This window comes from Macaca mulatta, chromosome 1, assembly GCF_049350105.2.
Source record: "Macaca mulatta isolate MMU2019108-1 chromosome 1, T2T-MMU8v2.0, whole genome shotgun sequence".
Taxonomy (NCBI): domain Eukaryota; kingdom Metazoa; phylum Chordata; class Mammalia; order Primates; family Cercopithecidae; genus Macaca; species Macaca mulatta.
This window is the reverse complement of record NC_133406.1, coordinates 194,995,321-195,012,136: the sequence shown is the minus strand read 5'-3', so window position 1 is coordinate 195,012,136 and position 16,816 is coordinate 194,995,321. Positions and strand designations below refer to the sequence as shown.

General features: G+C 42.2%; 1 protein-coding gene and 1 long non-coding RNA gene across 10 annotated transcripts in view; one reads left to right on the top strand and one right to left on the bottom strand.

Moving 5' to 3' along the window:
- The window catches only part of NASP (nuclear autoantigenic sperm protein), a 40,118-nt gene that overhangs the window by 18,797 nt on the left and 4,505 nt on the right, over positions 1-16,816 (top strand). For 2 of the 9 annotated variants that reach the window (XM_028834252.2, XM_015138549.3), the window contains exons 3-9: positions 2,397-2,507; positions 6,028-6,108; positions 7,592-7,701; positions 8,425-9,438; positions 15,222-15,301; positions 16,439-16,524; positions 16,635-16,708. In XM_028834252.2, coding sequence (XP_028690085.1) covers positions 2,397-2,507; positions 6,028-6,108; positions 7,592-7,701; positions 8,425-9,438; positions 15,222-15,301; positions 16,439-16,524; positions 16,635-16,708 — 1,556 coding nt within the window. Of the gene's footprint in view, positions 1-844; positions 918-2,396; positions 2,508-6,027; positions 6,109-7,591; positions 7,702-8,424; positions 9,439-15,221; positions 15,302-16,438; positions 16,525-16,634; positions 16,709-16,816 lie in introns of all 9 variants that reach the window. The other 7 variants (XM_077958912.1, XM_015138574.3, XM_077958893.1 and 4 more) reach the window with 6 other exon arrangements.
- On the bottom strand, positions 3,267-9,564 carry LOC144333846 (uncharacterized). The gene is made up of 2 exons (XR_013402936.1): positions 6,808-9,564; positions 3,267-3,631 (listed from the first exon to the last, which is right to left on the bottom strand). It is a non-coding gene; the product is annotated as an uncharacterized LOC144333846 (long non-coding RNA).

The following is a 16,816-nucleotide window of genomic DNA, read 5'->3' as shown; positions in this document are numbered from 1 at the left end:
TCTTCTGCCTCAGTCTCCCAAGTAGCTGGGACTACAGGCACACACCACCACGCCCGGCTAACTTCTGTATTTTCAGTAGAGATGGGGTTTCACCATGTTGGTCAGGCTGGTCTCGAACTCCTGACCTTGTGATCCACCTACCTCAGCCTCCCAAAGTGCTGGGATTACAGGCATGAGCCACCGCAGCCCGGCCAGACTTTCTTTCCAACTGGTTTTCTCCCCAGTTCTATTCTTGTTCTGTCTTAAAGTCTATACTAACGTGATGCTGCTCTCTCCCTCTTCCGTTTTATTTCCTATATTCTTCCCCAGCTTAGTCTAGCCAGAAAAGTTTTCTGTTTTTCAAATATTTCAAGCAAGCTTCTTTTAGAGCTTTGAACTTACTGTTGCCTCTGCCCTAGAGTGCTTTTCCCTTGTTTTTTTTTTTTTTTTTTTTTCCCCCGGCTTACCTTAAGTTCTCTGCTTCAATTTGACATTGTCCATGTTGTCTTAGCTCATTCTTGTTATAATCACAGTGTCTTGAATTGTGCCTAACAATATTAGGTGCCCAAGTATTGTTGATTGAATTAAGAAGAGGGATTATCCTTCCAAATAATTTGGTTTTCATTAATGGAACTTAGAATATCACTGACTCTTGCTCTTTTGACCCAGGTTTTTCTTAAAGCTATAAGAAACATTAAATAAAGGTCTAATTGACACACAGGAAACTGCACATAACTTTAAAGTAACAATTACGAGTTTCTACATATGTATATACACCTGTAAACCATTATCACAATCAAGATAATGAGCATATTCATCACCTCAAAGTTTCCTCATGTGCCTTTGTACTTCATTCCCTCCCCAGCAACCATTAATCTGCTTTCTGTCACTGAAGATGGGTTGCATTTTGTAGAATATTATCTAAATAGAATCATACAGTAAGTACTGTTTCTTTTTGTATAGTTTCTTTGATTCAGCATAATTATTTTGAGATTCATCCATGTTACCACGTGTACTAATAGTTCATTCTTTTTATTAGTGAATGACATTTCATGATGTAGATATATCACAATTTGTTTATCCATTTGGGTTTCCAGTTTTTGGCTTACAAATAAAGCTGTTGTGAATATTTGTGTACAAGTCTTTGTATGGGCATTCATTTCCATTTTTTGGGTCCATACCTAGGAGTGGAATGGCTGGATCATATGGTAGGTATATATCTAACTTTAAGAAACACCCAAACTGTTTGCTAAAGTGATTCTATCATTACATTATTACCAGCAGTGTTTGACAGTTCTAGTTGCCCTACATCCTCACCGTCATTTGATGTGTGGTCAGTCTTAAAATTTTAGCCATTATAGTGAGTATAACAGTATCTTATCATGGGTTTAGTTTGTATTTTTTTGAGTGACCCATAATACTGGCATCTTTTCATGTGCTTATTTGCCATCCATGTATCTTTGATGACATGTTTGTTAAAATCTTTCGCCCCCTTTTTATTGGATTATTATTGCATTCTAAGAGTTCTTTATATATTCAAGTCCTTTATCAGAAGTTTTGCATATATTTTCTACCAGTTTGGCTTGCCTTTTTTGTTTTTATAATAGTGTCTTTCAAAATCAAAAGTTTTTCATTTTAATGGTATGTCTACTTTATTGATTTTTTTTTTCCTCTTGTTAATAGTTTGTGCTTTTTCTTTCATATTCAGGAAGTCTTTGCCAAACCCAAAGTCACTAAGATTTTTATCCTATAGTTCCTTGTATAAATTTTATGGTTTAAATCTTATATTTAGATAGCCTATGATCCATTTCAGATTAATTTTTGTATGAGGTATAGATAACAGTTGAGGTTCACTTTATTGCATGTGGATTTATAATTACTCCAGCACCATCTGTTAGAAAGATTATCCATTCCCCATTGCATTTCCTTGGTACCTTTGTCAAAATTTCAGTTAGTTGTATATGTGTGGATCTGTTTTTGTACTCTGTGTTCTATTTGATCCATTTGCTTTTCTTTATGCCAATACTACATTGTCTTAATCTTAAAATCACTGCCTCTTGCCCTGTTTACCTAAATGCTTCCTAATAATTCTTTTAGCTAGTACAATTTGTATGAATTTATGGTTCTTTTATGATACTTTTTTTATTTGTTGCTTAATTAGCAAATATTTATAGTAATGCAATACAGGCTTTGTGAGTAGATGAGCCGTTACGAGAAAATATTCTAGTCAAGCTTCTGGGAATGTTGCCTTTAAGATTTCTTTTGATTTTTGTGATGGTAAATAAGTGTGTTAGCCAGGCCTTGCCAGAGTAGTCCAAAGGTTTTAAAAAATTAAACTATTGTTCAAATATAGCAGGTATTCAAATAATACTGATTTAAACAGTACTTGACACTAGAAAAAAATCTTTTTCTTGCAGTCTGGATGTGGATAGTGAAGCTAAGAAACTATTGGGTTTAGGACAGAAACATCTGGTGATGGGGGATATTCCAGCAGCTGTCAATGCATTCCAGGAAGCAGCTAGTCTTTTGTAAGTATTGTATATTTTGCTATGATGTAATATTATGTTCTAATAAACCTTGAGTTATAAAAAGTTATTTTATGGGGAAAAAACATGAAGAGCAAGAGTTTTAAAACATTTGATTATTTTTCTTTTTTTTTTTTTTTGTTTTTTTTTTTTTGAGACGGAGTCTTGCTGTGTCGCCCAGGCTGGAGTGCAGTGGCCGGATCTCAGCTCATTGCAAGCTCCGCCTCCCGGGTTTTTACGCCATTCTCCTGCCTCAGCCTCCCGAGTAGCTGGGACTACAGGCGCCCACCACCTCGCCCGGCTAGTTTTTTGTATTTTTAGTAGAGACGGGGTTTCACCGTGTTAGCCAGGATGGTCTCGAACTCCTGACGTCGTGATCCGCCCGTCTCGGCCTCCCAAAGTGCTGGGATTACAGGCTTGAGCCACCGCGCCCGGCCTGTTTTTTTTTTTTTTTGAGACGGAGTCTCGCTCTGTCGCCCAGGCTGGAGTGCAGTGGCCGGATCTCAGCTCACTGCAAGCTCCGCCTCCTGGGTTCACGCCATTCTCCTGCCTCAGCCTCCCGAGTAGCTGGGACTACAGGCGCCCGCCACCTCGCCCGGCTAGTTTTTTGTATTTTTTTTAGTAGAGACGGGGTTTCACCGTGTTAGCCAGGATGGTCTCGATCTCCTGACCTCGTGATCCGCCCGTCTCGGCCTCCCAAAGTGCTGGGATTACAGGCTTGAGCCACCGCGCCCGGCCCATTTGATTATTTTTCATGTGGTTTGTACCAGTAACTATAAGTGTAATATCACCAAGCAATTCCACCCTTTCATTTTCCTGAGTAATGTAATTTATATTCCAATCACTGCTAATTTAGGTGACCATACCTTGTCCTGGTTTGTCTAGGACCTCTCTCCCCACCCTCCCCCGCCTTTTTTTGTTCTTGTTGAGACAGGGTCTCTGTCATCCAGGCTGGAGTGCAGTGGCACAATCTCATGCTCACTGTAGCCTCAACCTCCCAGGCTCCCCAGTAGCTGGGACCACAGGTGTGTGCCACCATGCCCAGCTAATTTTTTTATATTTTTTTGTAGAGATGGGATTTCCCCACATTGCTCAGGCTGGTCTCGGAAGTCTTGGGCTTAAGCCACCTTGGCCTCCCAAAGTGCTTTGTAAAGGGATTACAGGTGTGAGCCACTGAGCCCAGCCTGACTTTCCCAATTTTAACACTGGAAGTTTGTGTCTATGGAAACTCTTTAGGCCCAAGCAAGTCATGATTGATAGCGCTGTTATTAGCACAGCATTTTTTCATACATTTTTAGCACATTTTCATACATTCTTAGCACTGTTGTTGGAATTGCTTAGAAGTTGGTAGCTACCACCAGGTAGCCATGTAGACCTATATCCTGGAGGAAAATGTTAGCTTTAGGGCCTTAAAGATAATTTATTTTCCCCCAAAGACTTTAATGTACCTCCATTATCTGAGAGGGGAAAAAAAAAAGTTAAATCTTCAAGCATCAGGCTTTTGGTTTATGGCTAGATTTGAGTTAGTTTCCTCAAATATAGTATTAGCAATTGGAATTGAAGGTCAGTCATTACATACATTACATACAGTTGATTACATTACGTACAGTTAAGTTAAATGTTCCTTATAAAAGAAATGATTATAACAAAGCATTTGTGGGTTTCAGGTTTGACGCTTAATATCAATCCATTCTTTTCCTAACCCCCTACTGCCTCTCCCAATATCCAGAACAGAATCTTACTCCTGGATATCTGCAATAATCTCTTGTCTGATTCCTGTCCTCTTTGTTCCTCTCTGCTTGAGCTTAATGAATTGGAGCTCTGGTAGGGTAGAGACCAAATTTTATCTGGTAGTATTTAGGGAATTTTATTTTTTTTAATTTTTTTTTGAGATGGAGTTTCACTCTTGCTGCCCTGGCTGGAGTGCGACGGCGTGATGTCAGCTCACTGCAACCCCTGCCTCCCGGGTTCAAGTGATTCTCCTGCCTCTACCTCCTGAGTAGCTGGGATTACAGGCATGCACCACCACGCCTGCCTAATTTTGTATTTTTAGTAGAGATGGGGTTACTCCATGTTGGTTAGGCTGGTCTCGAAAGCCCGATCTCAGGTGATTCACCTGCCTCAGCCTCCCAAAGTGCTGGGATTACAGGCGTGAGCCACTGTGCCCAGCTGAATTACGTATTTTTATTTAAAAATGCATGGTTGTCTTACAACATAAAATGTTACCTAAGTTTTTAAGCACACATAAACACTTTTTTCTTAGGTTATTTTTCCCAGATTACTGGAGAGGTCAGTATTCCCACGTTTTCCTGCCATTAAGGGTATTTAGGAAGAAAATTTGAGATGTCCTATTCTAATCTAGTAGACTACCCTTAAACATGATCTCCATCACAATTTACTGCTTAGGTTCTCTGTTTACTCTCAATAGACTCTTAGGCCATTAGTTGGCCTGGCTTTGCATGAATTCTGTCAGTATTTCACTCCATGAAAGCCAGTCTTCTTACCTTACATAGAAAAGTACTTTCTCCTTTCATTTATTTGTTCATTGTTTTTTTTTTTTTTTTTGAGACGAGTCTCGCTCTGTCGCCCAGGCTGGAGTGCAGTGGCCGAATCTCAGCTCACTGCAAGCTCCGCCTCCCGGGTTCACGCCATTCTCCTGCCTCAGCCTCCCGAGTAGCTGGGACTACAGGCGCCCACCACCTCGCCCGGCTAGTTTTTTTGTATTTTTTTTAGTAGAGACGGGGTTTCACCGTGTTAGCCAGGATGGTCTCGATCTCCTGACCTCGTGATCCGCCCGTCTCGGCCTCCCAAAGTGCTGGGATTACAGGCTTGAGCCACCACGCCCGGCCTTCTCCTTTCATTTATTATACTTATGTAATTTTTGTCCTTCTCTAAATTTAATAGCTAAGACTTATACACAGTGCTATTTGTTGTCTAAACATTGTTTTCAGTGCTTTTACATACATTAATAACCCATTTAGTTCTTGCAACAGCTCTTTGAACAAACAGTTATTAACGTTCCCATTTACAGATGAGAAAACTAAGGCACTGTGAGAATAATTTGTCTAAGGTCTCACAGCTAGTTATGGGTTAAAGGTAGGATTTGAATCCAGGTAAAACAGCTCCAGATATTCTGCACTTTACATCATGCCTTTCCATGGGCCTTAATCATCCTCTAGGAACCAGCCAAAGGTCCTTTAACTACTCTGGTCTATATTGACATCCGTCTTTTAGCAGGAGGAATACCTATTAATATCTTAGGGTTGTTTGGCCCTACATTATATATTACTAATTGTAGCACAATTATTTTACTTACGATGTGTATATGTTATATATTGATAAAGAGCATACAAGATTTTCATGCATTGTTTAACGTTGCTTTGACCTTGACTTGAAAGCAAGAGGGGTATTGGTTTCCTAGGAGTATGTTACTGGAGAAATACCAATTTATAACTGAAGAACTAGAACTAAATGTTTTAGACTAGATGGTAATTCAGATTTTAGATTTTTATTCTCTTTGTAGAGGTAAGAAGTATGGAGAGACAGCTAATGAGTGTGGAGAAGCCTTCTTTTTCTATGGGAAATCACTTCTGGAGTTGGCAAGGTATGGATGTTGTATTTAAAAACTGAAGTTTCCTTGTTAGGATTGTTTACTAGCTTTGAGATTTCACAGGAACTAAGCAAGATTGCTTTTACCTAGAGAGTTTTGAAGGAGCTTGAAGTAGTGATCGAAGTTGTGAATGGCACTTGATACAATTAGTAGTTATATTTAAATTTTGACTTCTGGAGTCAATTAGGAGCAAAGATCTTTCTGATAGTAAATGATCCAAAGTTCAATGTAGGGAGAGAATCCTTAAAAGCACTGTGAGCTAGCTCAAAACAAGGACTGAATAGAGGACAACTGGAAAGAATTAGCAGGTGAGACTGTCGAGTAAAAAAGACTCTTACTATTGAAAAGTTCTTGGCTACCTTCTATCAGAATTTATTAACCAGAATAAGTTCTGTTTAGGGTATACAAACTAGCAAATGATATCATCTATTTAATCTCAGTTCTGGTAAGTTTTTTTTTTTTTGAGATGGAGTCTCACTCTGTCACCCAGGCTGGAATGCAGTGGCATGATCTTGGCTCACTGCATCCTCCATCTTCCGGGTTCAAGTGATTCTTCTGCCTCAGCCTCCTGAGTAGCTGGGACTACAGGCGCGTGTCACCACACCCAGCTAATTTTTTATTTTTAGTAGAGACAGGGTTCAGCGTGTTGGTCAGGCTGGTCGTGAACTCCTGACCTCAAGGTGATTCACCCACCTCGGCCTCCCAAACTGCTGGGATTACAGGCGCGAGCCACTGCACCTGGCCCAGTTCTGATAAGTTGTTTTTTTGTTTGTTTGTTTTGTTTTAAGACGGAGTTTCACTCTTGTCACCCAGGCTGGAGTGCAGTGGTGCGATCTCCGCTCACTGCAACCTCTGCCTCCCAGGTTCAAGCGATTCTCTTGCCTCAGCTTCCTGAGTAGCTGGGATTACAAGCCTACGCCACTATGTCCAGCTAATTTTGTATTTTTAGTAGAGACGGGGTTTCTCCATGTTGGTCAGGCTGGTCTTGAACTCCCGACCTCAGGTGATCTGCCTGCCTCCGCCTCCCAAAGTGTTGGGATTATAGGTGTGAGCTACCATGCCTGGCCTTTGGTAAGTTTTTAATCTCATATAGAACTTTCTCATGATTTGCCATGAAAATCTTGCTAGAGCATTTTTGGCTATTTAGAGAAATGGGTGGATACAGAGTTTGGGAAATAGTATGGTTCTGTTACAAATGGAATGCATATAGGTCTTGTTCTTTTGACAAGAGACATCACGCTTTTCAGCGGCTGGATGGAGGAGTAGAGTATGCTTATTTCCTTTCAGTGCTCTTGCAGTCTTGATTTATATTACTAAAGTTTTGTTCATTGCTTCCTTGAATATAATATAGTTATATATTGCCTGCGCTTGGCTTACTCTTCCCTTGCTTTTATAATACAGGACTATATTTTCTGTCTTAGAAAAAATTGCTAGGTTCTAGCCATCAAACCTTTGGTGCTTTCTCTTGTTCTCCTAGAATGGAGAATGGTGTGTTGGGAAACGCCTTGGAAGGTGTGCATGTGGAAGAGGAAGAAGGAGAAAAAACAGAAGATGAATCTCTGGCAGAAAATAATGATAATATAGATGGTATGTGGAGTTGCATGTGACATTCAAGAGATGCGACGTTGTATATTTCTTGTATACAGTGGTGGAAACAGGGCTCTACCTGTCCTGGATGGTCTCTCCTAGGATGCTTGGGGTGATGCCTGCATCGGGTAGAGATTGCAGTGGGGGTAGCTGTTTACTGAAACTGACAGCAGATTTTTCTAAGAGAATAACTTAATCTCTTAAGTAAATTTGGTTATTTCAGTTGGGGTTTTTTAAACCAAAAAGATAAAAGCAAGATTAAATTGGTGTTTTAAATACTATTACAACCTTAAATATTTTTCTGATGCAAAATTTTTTAAAACAGCCTGTGCAGTTCAGTTATTTTAATAGCGATACTTTTAGAGCCCTTGTACATTTTTTATGTCTGCGAAAATTATATAATTTCTAAGCTGAATTTGGCTGCTAGAGTTTTACATATCAGTTGGGGGAGAATGAAAAACTTGGCATCTCTTACCTAACTGGTAATCAGAATGCTCAAGTAAAACAAAAGTTTAACAAGCTTGGGGTTCTTTTGCAATAAGTTGCTCTGCTAGCTGGGACGCTCCCTTTCCTTTTCTCTAGGGGGCAGATAGTTTTAAGGCCATCTGCTGAAACTTGGTAGGCTTTTTGAGGGTTTAAAGGGAATGTATTTTTAGTTTCCATTTATGCCTTTATCATTAAACTCGAAGACATGTTTATGCTTCATGTTCTTTAACCATGTAGAGGAAGCAAGGGAAGAGTTGAGAGAACAGGTTTATGACGCCATGGGAGAAAAAGAAGAAGCCAAAAAAACAGAAGACAAGTCTTTGGCAAAGCCTGAAACTAATAAAGAACAGGACAGTGAAGTGAAGAAGGGTGGAAGAGAAGATATGGATATAAGTGAATCTGCAGAGGAGCCACAGGAAAAAGTTGACTTGACTCTAGATTGGTTAACTGAAACCTCTGAAGAGGCAAAAGGAGGAACAGCACCAGAAGGACCGAATGAAGCTGAGGTTACTTCTGGGAAGCCAGAACAGGAAGCACCAGATGCTGAGGAAGAAAAATCAGTTTCTGGAACTGATGTCCAAGAAGAGTGCAGAGGAAAAGGTCAGGAGAAGCAGGGAGAGGTAATTGTGAGCATGGAGGAGAAGCCAAAAGAAGTTTCAGAAGAGCAACCTGTGGTGACTGTAGAAAAGCAGGGCACTGCAGTGGAGTTAGAAGCAGAGTCTTTAGACCCAACAGTCAAGCCAGTGGATGTGGGTGGGGACGAGCCAGAGGAGAAGGTAGTTACCTCTGAACATGAGGCAGGAAAGGTGGTTCTTGAACAACTGGTAGGTCAAGAAGTGCCACCTGCTGAAGAGTCACCAGAGGTGACAACAGAGGCTGCAGAGGCCTCAGCTGTAGAGGCTGGATCAGAAGTCTCTGAAAAGCCTGGGCAGGAGGCTACAGTTCTCCCTAAGGATGGTGCAGTCAATGGACCGTCAGCTGTAGGAGATCAGACCCCTATTGAACCACAGACTTCTATAGAAAGACTGACAGAAACAAAAGATGGCTCAGGACTAGAGGAGAAGGTCAGGGCAAAGCTGGTTCCTAGTCAGGAGGAGACTAAGCTGTCTGTAGAAGAGTCTGAGGCAGCTGGAGATGGGGTTGATACCAAGGTAGCCCAGGGAGCTACTGAGAAATCAACTGAAGACAAAGTTCAGATAGCTGCTAATGAAGAGACACAAGAGAGAGAAGAACAGATGAAAGAGGGTGAAGGTAACCGGGATATGCAAGAGCTGCAGTGGGTGGAGTACATTCTGGATTTGACTCACTAATTATGGGTAAAAGTCAGCCTTCCATTCAGGATTTTCCGTCTGCCTTTGGATTAGGAAAGGGCTAAATGCAAAGGGGGGTAGTTTAACAAGGTTGTGCTAGTCAAGTAAGTTAAATCAAAAGCAGCAAGTGTTCTTTAGTTGGCTTATAAACTAACATTTTTACTAACTGCAAAATAGGCCTTCTTTGTGATTTCTGAGACTTGGCTAGCTATCAGTAACTTGTTGCATCATACTAGCCAATAAAGTGGGATGGAAAAGGTAGATGAGGGGTGGGGTAGGTAGGGAAATAGTGGGCTAGTAGGCTGGCAGAGAATGCTGAATGGATGTTCACTTGCATGCCTCTGGATTTTAAAATTTATTGTTCACATGACTCCTTTTCTGTGTGTTAGGAAGCAGGAACAGAGCAGTAGAATCCACTGAATTGGTACACTGAAGCAGGCATGCCATTTAAATGAAGATAGTTAACCTTGACTGTTGTATCACCAGAGTTAAAGAACTCTGGTGCTCCTCTCTACCTTTAAGTCTTCAGGAAGTGTTTAGAGGCTTATTCACATTAGTTAAAACAGGCCCCCCACCACCTTCCCCAAGGCAACAAAAAACAGAACGCATTAGCTCTCTTGCTGCTTTCCTTCCTCATTTCATGCTTGCTTCGGCTGCTAAACTGAACTTTTTGTTACTTAGAATATTATAAAGCGTGGATGCTTTCTATAATGCTATTGGTCTAATTGTGATTAAATTTCATTAAGATGTATAAGCCTCTAATTACTACATAACTGGCAAGTCTGACTTTTGCTATCATTTGAGGATTCTACTGTATATAAGGTTCATCTAACATTGGCATTAATAACCACAGGTATATTCCAACTAATGGTTACTTCTTGTAATTGCCAGACTACTTCGAGTTCTCTTCAGTTTTAGATTTTCAGAGACCCATCTTCAATACTTTGAGCTCATTCTTGTAAACTTCCTTCCACTATGTGCAGGTCCCTGTACTCCAGCCAGCACAGGCTCAGTAACTGGAAATGAATTGGCTAAAATGGTAGCACCATTGGGTTTCTTTTCTTTATGGAAAAAAGCACAGAACTAAATTCCTAAAAAAAACAAACAAACAAACAAAAAAAACACCAAAACCCAAAACAAAACTCCCATGTCTTGATCTTAATGATTGTGAGCAAGCTCTGCTGACTGGCTCCTAAGACCTTGAATGGTAAGCTACGATAGATATGTCATAGTAGGATCATAATTAACATTGTTAGAGCTCTCTCACATATATTACATCTGATCCTAAAACAATACTATGTGGTAGGTAGTAGTGCCCAAGTTATAGTGATGAGGTTGAAGTTTAAAGGTTACATGACTTGTTTAGGGGTCATAGTACTGAATCCAAACCAAGATCTGCCTTGAATATATTATTCTTCCCAAGTTACCACACATCAAAGAAGACAGTGTTCATCCCTTTCCTACACTCAGTTAGAAATTTTGTTGTGGGCTGGGTGCAGTGGCTCACGCCTGTAATCCCAGCACTTTGGGAGACTGAGGTGGGCGGATCACCTGGTCAGGAGTTTGAGACCAGCCTGGCCAGTATGGTGAAACTCCGACTCTATTAAAAATACAAAAGTTAGCCGGACATGGTGGCATGTGCCTGTGGTCCCAGCTACTCAGGAGGCTGAACGAGAAGAATGGCTTGAACCCGGGAGGCAGAGGTTGCAGTGAGCCGAGATCATGCCACTGCACTCCAGCCTGGGCAACACAGCAAGTCTCTGTCTCAAAAAAAAAAAAAAAACAAAAAAAAAACACCAAAAAGAAATTTTGTCACTTATTTTAAAAATTAACTATATTTGAAAAGCCCCAGGCTTTTCATATGCTGCATCTTTTGGTGTTGTATATCAAGTATTGTTCTGCTTGTAAAGACAATACAGTTTTCCGTACTTTACAAAAGAAGAAATGGGAGAAAGAGGTTTAAGTAATTTACCCTAGTCACACAGTAAGGAGAAGGCTGGGTACCCAAACTTCTGGCTCGAGTACTCAACCACTTTCTGTGTTTTATTTTCCTTTATGTGGCAGCACCATTCTGCAGAAATCTTCCAAGCAGTTTTTTCACTTAAAAATTAAAACCCTATTTACTGCCACCTCTTGACTCTTTGCCATGTGTTGGACTGTACATTTCCTTCTAATAAAGATAATTGGCCTGTTCCTTTTCTTTTTGAATCGGGTCTTGCTCTTTTGCCAGGCTGGAGTGCAGTGGCATGACAGTCATGGCTCACTATAGCCTCAAACTCCTATGCCGAAGCCATCCTCCTGCCTCAGCCTCTCAGGCAGCTGAGACTGCAGGTGTGCACCACCACGCCCAGCTGGGGTGCAATGGTGCAATCTCAGCTAACTGCAACCTCCACCCCCCAGGTTCAAGCATTTCTCCTACCTCAGCCTCCCGAGTAGCTGGGACCACAGACACATGTCCCCAGGCCTGACTAATTTTTTTGTATTTTTAGTAGAGATGGAATTTCACCGTGTTGACCAGGTTGGTCTCGAACTCCTGACCTCAGGTGATCCACTAGCCTCAGCCTCCCAGAGCGCTGGGATTACAGGTGTAAACCATAGCACCTGGCCCACCATACACCATTATCTTTTCTTTTTTTTCTTTTTCTTTTTCCTTTCTTTTTTTTTTTTTTTTGAGACAGAGTCTCGCTCTGTAGCCCAGGCTGGAGTGCAGTGGCCGGATCTCAGCTCACTGCAAGCTCTGCCTCCCGGGTTTATGCCATTCTCCTGCCTCAGCCTCCCGAGTAGCTGGGACTACAGGCACCCGCCACCTCGCCCGGCTAGTTTTTTTTTTTTGTATTTCTTAGTAGAGACGGGGTTTCACCATGTTAGCTAGGATGGTCTCGATCTCCTGACCTCATGATCCGCCCGTCTCGGCCTCCCAAAGTGCTGGGATTACAGGCTTGAGCCACCGCGCCCGGCCCACCATTATCTTTTCATATCCAAATTTCCAAGTGGGTCTGGGCTTAGTTCCCCAAAGTTAGACCAGATGGGTGGTTTTATTAACTCCGCCCATCCTCTAGCAGAATACACAGAAAAGCTGAAGTAGATTTACATATTTAGGATAATTGACAGAAAAGTAAATACTTCATCTTCCCAATGTGTAGGAAAAATTAAATTGATATTGTTATCTTCTATTCCTATCTGGTATCTCTTCCTACTCATACCAGAACGCTAGAAGACAACCTCTAATTTGAAACAAAGTATCTTAATTACTTGGAAGTTTTACATCAGATTTTTAAATTAAAATTCCTATAATTGCCTCAGAAGAATGTTATTGGTTCCTCTTGAGGAATCGGCACCATCTTCAAGGAATGGTGGGGAGCTAGGTTGAGGAGAAAGCCATTGCCATTAGTTTTTTTTTTTTTGGAGACGGAGTCTTGCTCTGTCACCCAGGCTGGAATGCAGTGGCATGATCTAGGCTCACTGCAACCTCCACCTCCCGGGTTCAAGCAATTCTCCTGCCTCAGCCTTCTGAGTAGCTGAGACTACAGGTGCATGCCACCACGCCTGGCTAAATTTTTTGTATTTTTAGTAGAGATGGGGTTTCATTGTGTTAGCCAGGATGGTCTCAATCTCCTGACCTCATGATCCTCCTGCCTTGGCCTCCCAAAGTGCTGGGATTACAGGTGTGAGCCACTGCGCCTGGTAGTCGTTGCCATTACTTTAAAACCTTTCCCAACCCGTGCCCAGGTATCAATGGCAATGCCCTGATGTCCTCAGTAAATAAATTTGTTAAAGTGTTTTCTTTTTTTTTGTTTGTTTGTTTTTGTTTTTTTTTTTGAGACGGGGTCTCGCTCTGTCACCCAGGTTGGAGTGCAGTGGCCGGATCTCAGCTCACTGCAAGCTCCGCCTCCCGGGTTCACGCCATTCTCCTGCCTCAGCCTCCCGAGTAGCTGGGACTACAGGCGCCCGCCACCTCGCCCGGCTAGTTTTTTTGTATTTTTTAGTAGAGACGGGGTTTCACCGGGTTAGCCAGGATGGTCTCGATCTCCTGACCTCGTGATCCACCCGTCTCGGCCTCCCAAAGTGCTGGGATTACAGGCTTGAGCCACCGCGCCCGGCCCTGTTAAAGTGTTTTCTAAGCTGCTTTGAAAATGGAATTTTTTTTTTTTTTTTTTTGAGACGGAGTCTCGCTCTGTCACCCAGGCTGGAGTGCTGTGGCCGGATCTCAGCTCACTGCAAGCTCCACCTCCCGGGTTCCCACCATTCTCCTGCCTCAGTCTCCCGAGTAGCCGGGACTACAGGCGCCCGCCACCTTGCCTGGCTAGTTTTTTTTTTTTTTTGTATTTTTTAGTAGAGACGGGGTTTCACCGTGTTAGCCAGGATGGTCTCGATCTCCTGACCTCGTGATCCGCCCGTCTTGGCCTCCCAAAGTGCTGGGATTACAGGCTTGAGCCACCGCGCCCGGCGAAAATGGAATATTTTTATGGTTGCTGCTGGTAAAACTCTTTTAACCTGACTATTGCTCTAAGGCTTAATTGCCATTTTTATATTCCCATTGTAAGGTGTTAGTATTTGAGCTCTTTTGGTGGTGTTAAAAATGCATAATGAAAGATGGCAGAGAGAGGTACATTATATGCAATTCATGAGTTGTTTGTATTAATAAGCTTATTTTAATCACTTAACATTGTTGATTTGTCTAATCACTGACAGTAGAGCTGTTGATTAGGAGCCTGACCTTTAGATGGTTGACTTGTGAGTGTATTCAATATGGTGAGATATAGTGTTGATAAGGCTGCAGATTTTAGAGGTGTCATTAACAAGGTATAGGAGTAAAATAGGGGTTATAGTATTTCTTACTCAAATTCTGTACGTGCTAGAGCTGGCTGGAGTCTGTGACATGCTCATTGGTGTAAGTCGGTAAGGACTATGCTTTTTGCTCCACAGCTCAGTTGTGGGAAAGCTAGTCTCTTGAGCATTCTTGATCAGAATGGACTGGAATCATTTAACTTTGCTACTTTCCCAGGCTGTTAGTATTTATCAAATGAATGGCCTAAAGATATCAGAGGCCGGGCGCAGTGGCTCACGCCTGTAATCCCAGCACTTTGGGAGGCCGAGGCTGGTGGATCACAAGGTCAGGAGATCGAGACCATCCTGGCTAACTCGGTGAAACCCCGTCTCTCCTAAAAATACAAAAAATTAGCCGGGCGTGGTGGCGGGCGCCTGTAGTCCCAGCTACTCGGGAGGCTGAGGCAGGAGAATGGCGTAAACCCAGGAGGCGGAAGCTTGCAGTGAGCCGAGATCACGCCACTGCACTCCAGCCTGGGCAACAAAGCGAGACTCCGTCTTAAAAAAAAAAAAAAAAAAAAAAATCTATCAGAAACACTGACTGAGGTCTCCACCTGCTTCTGGCTGAGTGGATGGGAGCTTCTAGCCAGTGAATAAGAGGCATTAGCCAATGTATCTTATTCTGAATGGTCCAGGTTGACTTTTAAAAGAGAAACACGCAGCCTTTTACTTGCTGAAGGTCTGACCCGTAGACTAAGATTACACATTCTTAGTCTAGGTTACACTTGAACTAGACTGCACCCACTGACAATATATTCAGTTCAGGTGTTAACTCACTTGGATTAGCATCTGGCCTGTCCTATCTCTGAATATAGGTTGACACGTGTATTAGAATCTCTGACTAGTCAGAAGATGTTCTTAGTTATATTCTCAATACTGAGGAATTTTTACTTCTAGAAACTGAAGGATCAGAAGAGGATGATAAAGAAAATGATAAGACTGAAGAAATGCCGAACGATTCAGTCCTTGAAAACAAGGTATGTTGTTAGCCACTCAGTACTGTTGTCAGCCTTTCTCTTTTTTTGGGAGACAGGAGCTCACTCTTGTTGCCTAGGCTGGATTGCAGAGGGGTAATCATGATCATGGCTCACTGCAGCCTAGACCTGAGCTTAAGTGATCACCTCAGCCTCTCAAGTGGCTGGGACTACAGGCTTGTGCCAACACGCCCAGCTAATTTGCAGGACTGTAGCTTACCTAGTTTAGGCATGATTTTTTTTTTTTTTTTGAGATGGAGTCTCGCTCTGTCGCCCAGGCTGGAGTGCAGTGGCGCAATCTCGGCTCACTGCAAGCTCTGCCTCCCGGGTTCATGCCATTCTCCTGCCTCAACCTCCCAAATGGTTGGGACTACAGGCGCCTGCCACCATGCCTGGCTAATTTTTTGTATTTTTAGTAGAGACAGGGTTTCACCGTGTCAGCCAGATGGTCTCGATCTCCTGACCTTGTGATCCACCCACCTCGGCCTCCCAAAGTGCTGGGATTACAGGCGTGAGCCACTGTGCCTGGCCTGTTATTTTTTTAAGAGAGAGAATCTCTGTCTCCGTTTCCCAGGCCGGAGTGCACTGGCACATTCAGGGCTCACAGTATCTTCAGCCTCCTGGGTTCAAGGAATCTGGCCTCATCATCTCAGATAACTAGGTCTCCAGATGTTTGCCACCATGTCTGGCTAATTTGTTTTCTAATTTTATTTTGTTTAGATGGTGTCTTGCTATGCTGCCCAGGCTGGTTTCAGACCTGGCCTCAAGTGATTCTCCTGCCTCAGCCTCCAAAAGTGTTGGGATTATAGGCATGACCCAATAGGCCGAGCCCTCGGCGTGATTATTATAGATAACTGTCCCTTGGTTATGGATTAGGGATCCTTTATTCATGCCTAGGATGGGAGGATAAATTTGATTCTAGGGGTCCTGTGTGTTAGTATGTGAGCCAACATTTCACTGTTAAAATACCACTGACATGGCCATGACTTAGGAGAGTATGTGGACCCATTCTCTAGATTTTAGGGAGAAAGTCCAAATTTTGAATTGTATATCAACTTTTTTTAAGCTACGCTAAGTTATACATTTAGATTTGTATTCTGAAAAGATGCGTATCCTTTTTTTTTTTTTTTTTTTGTTTAGTCTCTTCAAGAAAATGAAGAGGAGGAGATTGGGAACCTAGAGCTTGCCTGGGATATGCTGGATTTAGCAAAGATCATTTTTAAAAGGTAAAACTCTTGGTGCTTCTAGGCTTGGGTTGAGAGCTTGGTGGTTAAATAGAAACCAGTTAGGGTTAGACAGATACTGTTAAGGTTTTTGATCAACTTTCTTCTTTTAGGCAAGAAACAAAAGAAGCCCAGCTTTATGCTGCCCAGGCACATCTTAAACTCGGAGAAGTTAGTGTTGAATCTGGTAATGCATTTTCCATTTTATACTCTCCTACCCTCTTCAGCTCCCTCGTTCTTCCTCTAATAGATTCTCTAGAACCCAACTTGATCTTTAAAAAGACAGGTCTGGGTT